At 36.4% G+C, this 15,105-nt stretch overlaps 2 protein-coding genes across 14 annotated transcripts; one reads left to right on the top strand and one right to left on the bottom strand.

The window, feature by feature from the left end:
* The first annotated feature begins 1,382 nt into the window (after nucleotides 1-1,382).
* Nucleotides 1,383-11,951, top strand: LOC103998098 (ABC transporter B family member 21-like). 12 transcript variants are annotated; one of them, XM_065083103.1, is made up of 14 exons: nucleotides 1,384-1,621; nucleotides 1,916-2,161; nucleotides 3,285-3,626; nucleotides 3,867-3,921; nucleotides 4,015-4,190; nucleotides 4,552-4,773; nucleotides 4,864-5,102; nucleotides 6,645-7,170; nucleotides 7,395-7,668; nucleotides 7,946-8,808; nucleotides 9,096-9,362; nucleotides 9,983-10,246; nucleotides 11,046-11,339; nucleotides 11,420-11,951. In XM_065083103.1, the coding sequence occupies exons 3-14, from the start codon at nucleotides 3,321-3,323 to the stop codon at nucleotides 11,762-11,764; spliced, it is 3,831 nt and encodes a 1,276-aa protein (XP_064939175.1). In that variant the 5' UTR covers nucleotides 1,384-1,621; nucleotides 1,916-2,161; nucleotides 3,285-3,320; the 3' UTR covers nucleotides 11,765-11,951. The 12 variants fall into 12 exon arrangements, with proteins under 12 accessions (XP_064939180.1, XP_018674051.2, XP_064939175.1 ...); XM_065083107.1 differs by lacking the exon at nucleotides 1,384-1,621 and adding an exon at nucleotides 2,302-2,371 and having other exon boundaries at nucleotides 1,714-2,161; XM_065083108.1 differs by lacking the exon at nucleotides 1,916-2,161 and having other exon boundaries at nucleotides 1,383-1,621; nucleotides 3,294-3,626.
* A 1,649-nt stretch (nucleotides 11,952-13,600) lies between these two features.
* LOC103998097 (uncharacterized) lies at nucleotides 13,601-14,858 on the bottom strand. Of its 2 annotated transcripts, XM_018818509.2 has the most exons (5): nucleotides 14,574-14,858; nucleotides 14,353-14,403; nucleotides 14,132-14,265; nucleotides 13,984-14,041; nucleotides 13,601-13,908 (listed from the first exon to the last, which is right to left on the bottom strand). In XM_018818509.2, the coding sequence occupies exons 1-5, from the start codon at nucleotides 14,817-14,819 to the stop codon at nucleotides 13,903-13,905; spliced, it is 495 nt and encodes a 164-aa protein (XP_018674054.2). In that variant the 5' UTR covers nucleotides 14,820-14,858; the 3' UTR covers nucleotides 13,601-13,902. The 2 variants fall into 2 exon arrangements, with proteins under 2 accessions (XP_018674054.2, XP_009417763.2); XM_009419488.3 differs by having other exon boundaries at nucleotides 13,601-14,041; nucleotides 14,574-14,857.
* Between the last annotated feature and the right edge of the window lie 247 nt (nucleotides 14,859-15,105).

Below are 15,105 nucleotides of genomic sequence, written 5' to 3'. Positions count from 1 at the left end.
TCATCCTCCTTTCGTTCTACCTCTACCTCATCCTCTCACACTTAACTCCAACTCCAACTATAATGCCACTTTCTCCCATTTTGTATCCTCCTCTCCTCCTCTCCTCCATCCTCCTCCCACTCCACCTCCTCTTCCTCCAACTCCAACTCTAACATTAGTTTCTCCCTTCTCTCTCATCGTTCTTCTCCTCTTGCTCATAGTTAACCTTAAAAACAAGTTACATTCGGGTTATACTAAATCACATATTTAATATAAAAAATTATTATTTTAAAAATTATTCATCTTAAATTTATAAAAAATATACTAAATATATTATATCTCATTCTAATAATTTCAAAGAAATTTGAATATATTTAGTGAAAATTTAAAGGGTTAAACTTGAGTTATAATCTTGTTACACTCGAGTTTTACTTATCATAGATTCAACCCAAAGCCATCTTATTTAAAAAATCAATCATCCTAAATTTATACAAAAATAAAAAAAGATACTAAATATATTATTATTTCACCCTAATAATTATAGAGAAATTTAGAAAGATTTGGTGAAGATTCAACCAGTTATACCCAATCATCATCGATTCAACCTAAAAATATCATATTTAAAAATTTATTCATCATAAGGTCATAAAAAATAAAAGAAAATAATACAAATATGTTAGGATCATGTGTAGTAATTATGAAGAAATTTAGATTAAATTGATAAAAATATATTGATTACACTTGAGTTAAACCCGTTTATATATTCAATAAAATTTGAAGCAATCCAATCTTAAATAACCCATCCTGAATCATATTGGTTAGACCATCTATGAATTTATCGCTTGAAACAGCTCAATTCAAGAGTATTACTGAAATAAAAAAAGGACATCCTTAGTTAAAATTTAATTACGTGGGTGTCATCTATTAAAGCCCAAGGGCTTTTTTAAGTAAATTATTCAAAAATATTTTCTTAAGTTAACCTAAACTTAAACCTCAAAATCTTTTTTACACTTATTTTTATATAAATACTAATTCTTTTTTCTCTTCAGAATCTTTAGATATATTATAATTAAAATATATAAAAATATTCTCTTAAGTGAACCCAAACCTTTTTTTTTTTTCTCCTCAATATTTTTAGATATTCTAGAAATAAAAAAAGATAAAAAAACTCTCTAGTTAATCCAAACTTAAACCTCAAAATATCTTTTACACTTTTTTTCTTGCATAAATACTAAAAATGATTTTTTTTCTCCTCAGTATCTTTATCCAAAATATAGGGTTTTTTTTATCTTGAAAATTACCTATATATATATATATATATATATATATATATATATATATATCCTAATACTACTAACTACATTTATCTTAGTGATAAGTAACCATGTTGTGGCATTCCCTCGCTCGATAAATCCACCGATACTTCAGCTGCGGAACCCTCGGCGTCGTCCTCCTCCTCGTCTTCCATCGGCCGATCCCTTCCACTACCAAACATGACCACCATCCCCCGTCGCAACGACCACTTCTCTGTGTCCGGTCACTGCCCTTTTGTGTCCAGCTTCTCCAAGCACAGGTGGAAGCCATTCGGGGTCACATCAGTACGCAACCGCAACCAGCTGCCTCCCAACCCACATAAAGAAAGGTGAATTATTGCTCTACTTTTTCCGTCAAGTGGATGCCAAGCAATTGCTTTTCTCTTTGGAAATGCAATATTCGCGGCTAATTTCTCAAAATGATTCAGTCTTTGGATTCTTTTCCTTGTCCAACTTCATGGAAGGAATCCATGATTCCGGGTATGTAGTGAAAGAGATGATGAACTTAGTTATTTCTGACCTCTAACTGCTACTCGAGTGTTGAGGGGAATCGTTCCAAGGGTCGCTTTCTGTGTAATACGACAAGTTTTGGTATCTCCAGATGGTTTTGTCGTTGATTTCAGGAGTATTCCATCAACACTGATGCTCACTGCCACGCTGTAGGGAATAAGGAATCGGTGGAATGCATATACTCTCTGCTACTTAAAGAGTAGGACATGGGAACAAGTCACTCTAGTGTTCTTTCTCGCCTCACTATTTCTCCCCCGAGCTTTGGCACTTAGACTACAAATTAATAGGGTCATCTCAAACATCCAAAGAAGTGGAAGAAGGAACCGGAAGGACTCCATCTTTGGACCACCAAATGCCCAGTTAGTACTGAAGCCTTCAAAAATCAGGAGTTGATTCATTGTTGATTTCCTACTTCTGATGTTCTGTAATCTATTTCAATCTAACTACTGAAGGGTCTTCAAATACTTATTGATGCCATGTAAGATTCATCTATTGGCAGTGTTGCCGTTTCTGGAATGCTTTTGGAGTTTATACTGGAATTGTATGTTGATGCAATTGGCCCCTAAATAGTATGATCAACTATACCGAGACTATTTTTTGATCCTTTTGAGTTGATTTCTTCCTTTTGTTGTTTCTGTCTTATTTAATTTCTCGACAGTGCGAATCTAGGACTGTTAAAATTAAGTTCTGAATCTTAGTTTTAAAAAAATGCAAACTTATAAAAACAGAGTAATAGAACTAGCAACTTTCCTTGGTATATGATCATATTAATAGTGATTATCAATAACTTTGAGGCAGCCGGATTATCAGTTTGGTTGGAGGATTCTGGACAGCTACCCCTTTTATGCCTGGTACACAGGCAGATTCCAGTCTGTCTTACACCTTTATAGAGATGCCTATTTGTGAAGATGGCTACATGTTTAATAAGAAGATGACAGTTACATTTGAGAACAGTGCACCGTGGCTCTGGGAAGTACCTGTACTTGTAATTCTTCATTTTCTCATAGAGATCTGGGTCTTACTTTGCAATTTACATCTATTTCTCCTACTTTATGTTTTGTCAAATCTTCATGAAAGAAGGTAGAAGGTGAACAAACCGGGCAATTAAATTGGAATTGTTGGTAGCTACTATTGGACTGCCATGGTCAGTTATTTATGGTTGAATTCTGATAGTCTACCCCCATAACCCATATCTGCATTAGAGTGTTAATGATTTGATTTTCTGGTTGTGGGTTTCTTGAATATTATTAGAACCACTGTGCTTTTGTATATTGTAAATGAAGTAGTCAGGGTTTTCTTTCTGTTTGTTATTTTTTATTGGGAGACATCTTTTGGATTTGGAGGATTCAAGAAGAATGATTTTGGAACCAAACACTATACTTTGATGACCTTTCTTCTATTTTTATTAATTTGAGAAAGATCATTGAATTCTACGAGTTTCTTTTTGATCTTTTTTCAATTGCCTGATATGTTACATTGCAGAATAATCAGGTGACATTCTTGAAAGTTTTTGCTAAGATGGTACCAAAAGGAGGGATGAAAATATCTAATTCAACTGATGCAAGCTCCCATGAACAAGAGGAGAACAATGATTTTCAGAGCAAAAGTAAACAGCAAGACCTGAAGAAGAGGAATAATAGCATGCCTTATCACAAGCTTTTTTCCTTGGCTGACACAGCAGATCTTGCTTTAATGGTTGTGGGCACAATTGCAGCTATTTCTGATGGGGTCTCATTACCTTTGACAACAGTTCTTTTTGGAGATATGATCAACACTTTTGGCAAAACTAGAGACATAAACTATATTGTTCGTGAGGTTTCTAAGGTGGGTAACCTATTTGACAACTTTCCTTAATCTTACAGTTATCACATTCATCCAAGAAAAGAATTTACACTCATCATTTTAACTACAGCTATTAGCTCTTTTACCCTTTGCTCATTGAAGTTGATCACAGAATTCCTACATGTGTTTTCTTCTTTCTGGCTTATCATGGCATCAAAGCATTCTCAGTGCTTAGTGTTTTGCAAATTGCATTTTAACACTGCATTTTTCTTGTGTCTCCAGGTCGCTCTGAAGTTTGTATATTTAGGCATCGCAAATGGCATAGCTTCATTCCTTCGTAAGAAGATATACATATTAATATAGTGAATTGTTTAGTTATTTGCATGGCTAAGATGCTTGAACTTATAGTGAAATTGTCATTTATTGTTAGAGGTGGCTTGCTGGACGATTACTGGGGAAAGACAAGCTGCACAGATTAGAAACCTGTACTTGAAAGCCATACTTAGACAAGATATTGCATTCTTCGACAAGGAAGCTAACACAGGAGAGGTTATTGCAAAGATATCAGGTGACACTTTTCTAATTCAGGATGCCATGGGTGAAAAGGTACCAGAAACATGCCTTATCCTATGTCTATCTATCATATATGTCATGCCAACAATTTTTATGTTTCTTAATTGATTAAAAACTGTTTGTGCACATACTTCTGTCTACTTTAGTCAATTTTCTGTTTGGTCAAATAGATACAATTCCATACTTGTTCATTGTAGTCTCAGTTACCTCTTAAAATTTACACACTTAATTTTGCATATGTCATATCTTTTCCCTCTAGCTGTTCCGATGCCTCTGCATCTAAAATTTCTTGGGACATAAGAATATGCTATGTTGCTTCAGTTAAGTTTCAATAAATTTCAAAGATGAAAGTCTTCTACTCATTTCTTATAGACTTTGATATATCAATTCCCAGGCTGGAAAATTCATTCAATTGGTATCGTCATTCATAGGAGGGTTTATAGTAGCATTTGTCCAGGGATGGCAACTTACACTTGTTATGTTGTCCACCATTCCTCCTATGGTGCTTGCTGCTGCAGTCATGGCCACTGTGTTGACCAAGATGGCAGCCCGTGGGCAGACAGCTTATTCAGAAGCAGCAGCCACTGTTGAACAAACAATTGGCTCAATTCGGACAGTATGGACATATTTAGTTCTTGTGCATGCAAAAGTTGAAATTAACTTCTTGTTTTCCTTTCCTAAATAAAACAGTCTAATTCATTCTTAGGTTGTATCTTTTACCGGAGAGGAACATGCTATAAAGAAATACAACAAAAGTCTTAAGAGCGCTTACAAGGCCAGTGTTCTGGAAGGCTTGTCTGCAGGAGTAGGCTTGGGTGCAACTTTTGGCATTGTGTTCTTTGGCTATGGTTTAGGAATATGGTTTGGATCTAAAATGATATTGAAGAAAAACTACACTGGTGGAGATGTCATCAATGTGATTTTTGCAGTCATTACAGGCTCCATGTGAGTTCCTATTTCCCATATCAATCTTCATATCTTAATGTAGGATATTTTTAGAGTTGACCTGCTATTTGTTGTTCAAATTCCTTGGTAAGGACCTGGTCTTATAGGTATTTATTTTAAATGTTTCACTTTTGTACAGAATCTTACTGCCGTATCAGGAGCATGTTCAAAATACTTTTTTCACACCTTTAGATACTTTTGGAGGGTTTTGGGTAATTGTTGAATTGAACATAGTTTGGCAATTCGTGTCCAATCTTATTGTTATCTGCAAACTGAGAGAAGAAGAAACCATAGATTGTTGACAAAGAGGATCTAGTTGTATAAATGCTTTTCAAGTTGTGATATGCTATTGCTAGTAAGATGCTTCAGAGGTTAGCTCACAGTTCATGCTAATAATTAGAGTTCTGATGATCCTGTTGTGCTTGGGTGTATAGGATTAAACATTATGACTTTTTTAGATGATGTCATCTCCTATGCAATGCTCCCAAGTTTATAGGTATGGATGATTACTTCTAGTGTCTGTGTGCTTTCCTGATATGTAGCCTATGCTGTTCTTGTGGTAGGTAATGTGGACTAAAGTAAATTCTCCAGCTTATTATACATGATCTTCTTCTATTGTTAGTGCCTTTGTGTAGCATACCACAGATTGTTGGCCACGTTTAGGTTGTTATTGCACTCGCTATCTTCCAACATTATAGTAAGAATATGTAAAATTGTTGAATATTGACCATTACAATACCAGTGTATCTGACTCCTGAGAATTCATTAACATCAGTTGAACCGAAGACACCCTGCGTTGACAGGACCAAAATATCCATGATGGCATCATAACCCATAGTACATGAACCCAAGTAGAAATCTATGTCCAAGACATATGACACTTAAGACTGTCCACTGCAAATGTATTAAGTCAATTTAATGATGGGTTTAACTCGTGATATTTAAATTACTCTTAGCACTTTGAATTACTCTTAGATTCTATTGCTAACCCATCATGGACATCATTTTGTCTTTTGGTACTATTATGAACATTGGTGTTCATATAAACTCTTGTTGCAAACTTGGGTGCAAAAAGTTAAGAGATGTGAAATACATGGATATGCTAGCTATCTTTTATAGATCAATAACATGAGAAATATTATTGAAATACATGGTATATTTAAAATTTGCAGATTGCATGCTAGGACCATCAGCATCCTCCTTAACAAAAATGATTATTATTCTTATGGATAGATGGCTATGGGAAAACATGATAATTAATCACCACAATTGTTATTTAGTTTGCTAAAACATATGAATTCTTTGAGTATCTTGTGTGTTGACCAGTTCATGATGTACACCCAAACTGTGTCCAGACTAGTTATTGTTCACACATTTTCTTTGGCTTATCTTGTATTACCATCCATTTATATGTAATTAAGCATCTCTTATTAAGAGCACACTTATATATACAATGTATATCTGCACTGACATATCCTAGTCATATGATAATGATTGTCGAGAAGGAAACATTCTACTAATCAATTGGCAAGCATCTTTCAGGTCCCTAGGCCAGGCCTCCCCATGTACAAGTGCTTTTGCAGCAGGACAAGTGGCAGCTTTCAAGATGTTTGAGACAATCAACAGGAAGCCTGAGATAGATGCTTATGATACCACTGGAACAACTTTGGATGACATTCGTGGAGATATTGAATTAAAGGATGTGTGCTTTAGCTATCCAGCTAGACCTCATGAGCAAATACTCAAAGGGTTATCTTTGTTCGTTCAAGGTGGAACATCTGTTGCCTTGGTTGGAGAAAGTGGAAGTGGAAAGTCAACTATCATCAGTCTATTAGAGAGATTTTACGATCCACAAGCTGGTGAGATTCTTATAGATGGAATAAATCTGAAGGAATTCAAGCTGAGATGGATCAGAGGGAAAATTGGACTTGTTAGCCAGGAACCAGTCCTCTTGGCATCTACGATAAGGGAAAACATTGCTTATGGAAAGGATGATGCTACCATTGATGAAATTAAAGCTGCTGCTGATCTAGCCAGTGCTTCCAAATTTATTGATAAATTGCCTCAGGTATATGCTCTTTTGATCTTCAGGATTTCTTAATTATTTAACATTCATGCATAGTATTCATTGCAACCGAACTCAATCCTCAAATTTTAACGTCTTCATATAGGGTAAAAGAATAGTAGATGTGATGCTCTACTGCAGTGCTGGGTGTTCAAATTTCTATTCATGTCATAATTTTGAATTTGAATTCAATGATATGCAAAATAACAGCAATGATTTTATAAAAGGGTCTTGACACCTTGGTTGGAGAGCATGGTATTCAGCTCTCTGGGGGTCAGAAACAAAGAGTTGCAATAGCTAGAGCTGTTCTCAAGGACCCAAGAATCCTACTGCTAGATGAAGCCACCAGCGCTCTTGATGCAGAGTCTGAAAGTATTTTGCAGGAGGCACTTGACCACGCCATGAAAAACAGAACCACTGTTATTGTTGCTCATCGGTTGACAACAGTGAGGAATGCAAATATGATCACTGTAGTTCATCAAGGCTCAATAGCTGAAAAAGGTGCATCTTGCATACAGATTATGCTTCAGTCCTCAAGTTCTTAAATTGTTACTTTGAACTTTTGCCTTTTGTATAATATCAATTTAGTTTTTTTTATTTTTGAGAGAATGTTCTAGTTTTTACAAGAAATTCTCTGATAACATTGTCTTTTATATAATGTCGATTTAGTTTTTATATTTTTGACAGAATGTTCTAGTTTTACAAGAAATTCTCTGATCACATTATGTGTCTTTTAAGTGTAATTGATATCTAATGTTTCTTTTCCTGGATCAAATAGGATCCCATGATGAGCTCATTAAGATTCCAAATGGAGCTTATTACCAACTTGTAAGGTTACAGGAAGTGAAACAAGATTCTGATCAACATACTCCAGTTGACCAGGACAACATTTATGCAACTATTGGCCAACAGTTGATTCAAACATCTTCCCAGCTATCAACCAATAGATGGTCATCTGTTGGAAGTGACAGTTTTCACCCATTATCAGAATCTTTTAGGGTGCCTGTTGGACTATTAGAAGCTCCCATGGAGACTTTGCAGTGTGAAGGGTCATTAGAGAAAATTCAAGTACCTGTTAGCCGCCTTGCATCTCTAAATAAACCGGAGATTCCTTTGTTACTATTAGGTACAATTGCTGCTATAATCAGTGGAATATTGCTGCCTATTTTTGGAGCTCTCTTGTCAAGTATAATACGTACCTTGTATGAGCCACCAACAAAGCTTCGTAAGGATTCAAAATTTTGGACATTGATGTTGACTTTCCTTGGTTTGGCAACCTTGCTGTCGATTCCAGCAAGAGCTTATTTGTTTGCTATTGCTGGGTCCAAGTTAATAGAAAGAATCAGAGCAATGTCATTTGACAAAATTGTTCATATGGAGGTTGGGTGGTTTGACAAACTTGAAAACTCAAGTGGAGCAATTGGAGCAAGGCTTTCAGCAGATGCAGCAACAGTGAGGACTCTTGTTGGTGATACATTGGCACTTGCTGTTCAGAATGCTGCAACATTAGTTGCAGGTTTGGCAATTGCCTTTTCTGCATGTTGGCAGCTGGCTCTAATAATACTGGCATTGGCACCTTTGGTAGGTCTAAATGGATGGATTCAATTAAAATTCATGAAGGGATTGAATGCAGATGCAAAGGTGCGTTCTGCAATCTAGTGAGATCAATTTCAAGTGTTTTTCTGTGATTTATATAAAACAATTGGATGGTTCTTAGATCCCCCATAGGTGTATTGGTGCCATTTTTATGATATTTTTGTTTTTTTATTCAAAAGCAAGATGCAAATTCTCATAAAAAATAAGATAACAATAAGAAGATTTAGAATATGCTTATCTCAGGCACATATTGACTTATAACTAATATGTTCTGCACCACCTAATTGTTCTTCTAAGGAAACTGTGATTTACCATAAATAACTTTCCTGCAGATGATGTTTGAGGAGGCAAGTCAGGTTGCCAGTGATGCAATTAGAAATATAAGAACAGTTTCCTCTTTCACTGCTGAAGAGAAGGTGATAGAACTTTATAGGAGGAAATATAAAGGTCCTATGAATTCTATCATAAAGCAAGGATTGATTGGTGGACTTGGTTTTGGTCTCTCCAACATCTTGCTGTTTTGTGTATATGCAACTGGCTTCTATGCTGGAGCTAGACTCGTAAAGGATGGCGAGACTACATTCGCAAATGTTTTTCGTGTACGTGAGTATTTTTCTTTGTTTTCTAAACTAGTTGCTCCTGACAACCCTAATTAATGTGGGTTTTGCTCTAGATATCTAAATGCTGTTCTGGAATCTTATTCCTGAAGGATGTCATCCTCCAATTTAATTTCTGTTATAAACTGAAGCCAATTCTCGTTATGGTTCTGCTAATGACTGTAAAAACTGCCAATTCTACCTTAAGTTAGCAGGTGGTTGTTTATTACATCTGATCAGTGTGATATAATTAATTATTTAAGATTCTGGTGTGTTATGTACCATTTCAAAATGGGGACTTTTGTTTATGTCAAACTGAATTGGAGACATGTAAGAGTTCAACCTTGATTCAAGTAAATTAATGCAAAACTAAAATAATATTTGATTTTGCTGAGGATGGGTATTTCCATTTTTTTTAAAGTTTGACAGAAACCATCATGTGGCAACTCTCTGATGAAGAAAAGGTTTTCTTTCTTTGTTCAACATGTCAAGTAGATACAAGATGATGAATGCTAGTTAATATATACTTTCATGTAATACCCTTATAATCGAGTTACAATTGGACATACAGATGCAGCTCCTTTCCTCTCCTAATAAAGTACTATGTTTTATATGCCTTGTAGGTCTTCTTTGCTCTCAACTTTGCGGCAGTAGGAATTACCCAGTATAGCTCCCTAGCACCTGATTCTGCAAAAGCAAAAGCTGCTACAGCTTCAGTATTTGCAATACTTGATCGCAAGTCCAAGATCGACTCCAGTGATGATTCTGGCACAACATTAGATTTAGTGGAGGGAAATATTGTATTTGATCATGTCAGCTTCAGATACCCCACAAGGCCTGATGTCCGGATCTTTCATGACTTATGCTTTGCTGTTCAGTCAGGAAAGGTAACCTAATCATCTCCATTCTAAATTCTTGTTTTTATCGATAAAATTACGCAAATTAGTGTCTATCAGTTTAGGTTTTATTAGATGCAGATCCATTCACAAGTAGCTCATTCAGTATGCTCTGAATAGGAGTGCATGACTAACACTTCTGCAATGGAACATGTATGTGCATCATATGTTAAATAACTGCTGTTTATGCTGTCTTTTACTCTAGAATTTCAAGCAATGACTGTGGTCCTTGTTTACATAATGAATTCCAGAGCAAGTAATGAAGCCTAAATTCATGTCTTCCTCATTATACTCTATGGATAAAGATTTTGTGGTTATAATATTTAAGATTTTTAAACCTCAGGAACTATTTGGTGAAAAGTTTACAGATAAAATTTTCAGCCAGAAATTTTAAACCTTAACTTTATATGGATAAAATTTTGTACTTTGTCTTCCTCATGAACTATTTAGGCAGTCGAGATATCATTAATTTCCTGTTTCTTGTTGAATATTTTCATATAGAAATGTTCTTAGTTAACTTTATCCATCCAGTTGTTCCACAGAGGCTGTCAGACAAGTAATTCAAAATGCCCAAGTATGAGATGGTACATTGCATTCTGAAAAATAAGCCTGAATAAATTCTTAGTTTTCTTCATTTTTTTATGAGAGAGCTTAACAACTTTTGAGGAATTAAATGGTTCTTTGATATTTTCACATATGCATGCGTGATTTGGATGTATGCCTTGTATCCTGATTGTCATTGTCCTGAACTAGTTGATGATCGAATTACCTACTGCAACCTTTTCTCTAGACTGTTGCTATTGTTGGCGAAAGTGGAAGTGGGAAATCCACCTTGCTCTCACTGCTCCAGAGATTTTATGACCTTGACTCAGGTCATATATTGCTAGATGGAGTAGAGATACAAAAACTGAAGCTCAGGTGGCTGAGACAACAAATGGGTCTGGTTAGTCAAGAGCCTGTATTGTTCAATGATACTGTTCGGGCCAACATTGCATATGGAAAAGGAGGAGATGCCACCGAGTCAGAGATATTAGCTGCTGCTGAGTCCGCGAATGCGCACCAGTTCATAAGTGGATTGCAGCAGGTTAGAGCACATTATGTATGTTGCCTAAACAAGCATGAGCTGTCAAAAGATAAAAATCACAAACTCTTGAATTTGTGCAGGGCTACGACACTTTAGTTGGGGAACGTGGTGCCCAATTATCAGGTGGCCAGAAGCAACGATTGGCGATAGCACGTGCCATTATAAAGGACCCAAAGATCCTGCTGTTCGATGAGGCTACCAGTGCACTCGACACGGACTCTGAGCGTGCAGTTCAAGAGGCACTTGAAAGGGTGATGATCAACCGCACCACAATCGTAGTTGCACATAGATTGTCAACCATTAAAGGTGCCGATATGATTGCAGTACTCCAAGATGGCACGATCGTGGAGAAGGGCAAACATGAAGATCTGATCAACATTAAGGATGGGTTTTATGCAACCCTAGTAGCATTTCAGTCAGCGTAGTGTGCCCATAACACAATATTATTGTCCTCTATAGGATGAAATGTTGCATCCTGGCTTATATCGATGTTTCATGTTATATATCTGTAGCATGAACCAATTACTATGATTTGTTAATGCGATCATTATCGTTTACTTCATCATGTAAAAACATGAGTAACTAATTTGATTGATTATGATTTGACCATCAGGCTGGCACCATGAGATCACAGATTTACTTCTTTGATGATTTTGATTCTCAAATGAGAACACCATTTCACCATGGATTGATTGTGTGATCTCACTGTAGATTAAATCCACTTCTCATTTTAGTGAGTGACCGATATATCATGTGATGATAGACCAATGTTTCTTCTAGCAGTAAGCAGGGTTTCGCAAGTTACAAACTTTTTTGGTTCATTCAATAAGGATTCTTTGAAGTCTAAGATTTATGAAGAATGTTTAGCTACCTTTGAACCCTGAAATGAATGTTTTTGTTTTCCATATATATATATATATATATATATATATATATATATATATATATATATATGTTATTGTGTTTTATACACGTTGTTTCTACTTAAAATGGCAATTTGTGGGATCAATAAATGTCACCTGTACCATAATAAACTCTTTTTAAGTTAGACCAGCATACTTGATTTAATATAGGCCACTATATTTATGCGTAGTTTTTGGAAATGTTTAATATACTAATAAGACTTTTTGCCCACAGAGATTTCTATTATAAATGTGAAAAGTTACAGCTACTTTTCTTTTAAGATACAAAAGGATAAGTTTTTTTTTCTAGTTAATGTCAAAAGTTAACAGTAATAGTTTACTCCAAATGGAAAAAATGTTGTCCATATGAAGAACAAAAATAACAGAAATGTTTATAGATTACGATTAATATCATTGACGTATCTTCTACATGATTCTTAGTTCAAATAATCAAAGTAATTCTTAGTGTGGAAAATAATAAAAATACTTTCCCCAAAACCTAAAACTAATATATATGAACATCAAAGTAGCAAAATCCTGAAATGTATCCCACTACATTAGTCGCGGATTTGTTACTTCTATTTTTCATGAGGCTAAAAAATGAGGTTAGAATGCAAAACACATAACATAATCACAATACTACTAATATGCAAACTGAGAGAGTGGAATTTTTGGTTGATGTGCATTGCTTGCCAATGCCCAGAAAAGGTGCAGATTATCCAAATCACATCCTACTCAATATTGGTTACTCTACTCAGCCTTCTCAAGCAGCAATCAAGATACATGCATCTGGACTCAGCATGCCCCACAACCAAAAAAAAAGATCTTGAGAACCTTTTAATTGCCATTAACCCTAATTTCAAACCTTCTGCCAAATTTACAACATAATCTTCCACACAGTAACTTGCAGAAGCAATACCTTTACGGTCAACATCTTGCATTTCTAGTTGCAACCTCTGCAAATAAGCGAGAGGTAGCAATTCAAAAATTCTGACGTCAACAAAATTTCCAATCTAATCTTATGACCGAAGAAGTTTCTGCTCCTGAACAAAAAAAAAATTCCCGGTAACCATTGGTACACCATTTAGAATAGGGAATTCATATGATATTTGTTGCCTTATCACCTAGAAAGATAAAGCCACATGAAAAATGAAGGACATAATATAAAGGACTTTTGCATCTAAAGATATTACAACAGAGTTGCCTGTCAAAGAGGCAGCTGCTAAATCTAATATAGGCACCTCAATCTCAAATTCACTAGTACATGCTCTCTGGTATCTATGACTGACCATTATCCATAAGCTCATCAAGTCAGTGGAGGCATCACTCACCTTATAAACATGAAAAGAGTCGAACACCTTCCTTACAATAGTTCAACATTCCATGATGGAACACTAGTCTCATTTGCGTTTCTCTTCATCTGATACTTACAATAGTCATGTGTGATCTTCTCTTGAACTTCAAGAGCAATACATTTGTGGCTTTACAATATCATTAGCATGGTAAAATAACTAGACACCATAATTTCACCCGAAAATTCTACTCTTGTGCTTGGATTTCAATCAATCACAAAAAAAACGTAGCTCATATTAATAATCATCCAGAGTGCAGTGTATGGAAAACATTTTCACCGGAAGCTTTTCTTTGTCACAGTTCCCGCTTCATATCTGTAGCATTTACAGACTCCATTTCATGAACCTAGGAAAAAAAAACTAGTTTATGCCTGTGTTGCCTCTTCTTACCCGAGAGCTTCGTCTTTTGGGCTGTTTCGTTCCATGCTGTTTTCCTGATATCCTCTGCCTTCAAAAACGGAAATAAAACAACATCAATCCTCGAATCAATCACATTTAACTGGACATAAACTACCAAATCATGCACCAAGCAGCTTACTTAAGAATGTTAAGTTGGAAAGTCAAATCATTGATCTCCAAACCAGAGAGCTTCAGTGAAGACAAGGTTCCAGGTACTTCCTCCGACACCACCTTCGACAATTTATCCGCGGAGACCGCTAGCTTCTTAAAAGCCTGAAGTTGGACCAATCAGAAATGCAAAATCTCGTAGCCGATGAATAGAAAGATTAAAGGCGGCCAAATGAGAATAACTATTCTCACATTCAAGGCAGGGAGAGAAATCATTGCCAAAGAGAAGAACGAACCAACGACCTGCGATAAAAACATAAAAGTAAGGAACACAAAAAAGAAAGCAGTTCCCACCAAGGCGGCGCCTTTTCTCTAGACGGTCTCAAATCTGATAGCGAGATATGCATCGAATCGATCAAAGGGAAGAAAGATTGGATTTCTGTGAGTGCCTCGAAGAAAACGACGGAAGTTACCATGGATATGACGAAGAGGATAGAAAAGAGCCCCAATTCGGGCTCGCGGCTAAGCCCTCGAATTATAGGAAGGGACGGAGAACCAGACTGGCCAACGAGCACGGGACTTGAACCGGACGAAACGAGAGCGGGACCACCATCTTGGGCGTCCAGAGAAAGCCTAATCGCGAGCGGCGGCTGACTCCGGCGAGGCCGAGCGGCCGGTCTCGGTGGCGGTCGCAATGTCGTTGGAGAGGAAAGGAGCATCGGAGTCTGTGGCCGCGGCGAAATGGTTGAGGGCAGAAACGGGTGGGATTCGGCTCGCTATAAACTGATCGATAGAAATTGAACCGGCCGGCCCGATTCGAATCGGTGGAGAGATCAAATTCTTTGTCTCATTCTCCTTGTATCATGTACCCGCATTCCAACTTAAGTCCGATACTCTCCCCGTGTAAATCCTGTGCTGATGTGTGATGATTACCAAATCAACGATCAAAATCTTTGATAATATCTTAATATAATGCCTCCCGAAGCAGCACATCGTAGTCTCCGA

The sequence above is a fragment of the Musa acuminata genome, chromosome BXJ1-9 (genome assembly GCF_036884655.1).
Source record: "Musa acuminata AAA Group cultivar baxijiao chromosome BXJ1-9, Cavendish_Baxijiao_AAA, whole genome shotgun sequence".
NCBI classification, from domain to species: Eukaryota; Viridiplantae; Streptophyta; class Magnoliopsida; order Zingiberales; family Musaceae; genus Musa; species Musa acuminata.
The sequence above is the reverse complement of the archived record's forward strand: the minus strand, read 5'-3'. Positions and strand labels throughout refer to the sequence as shown.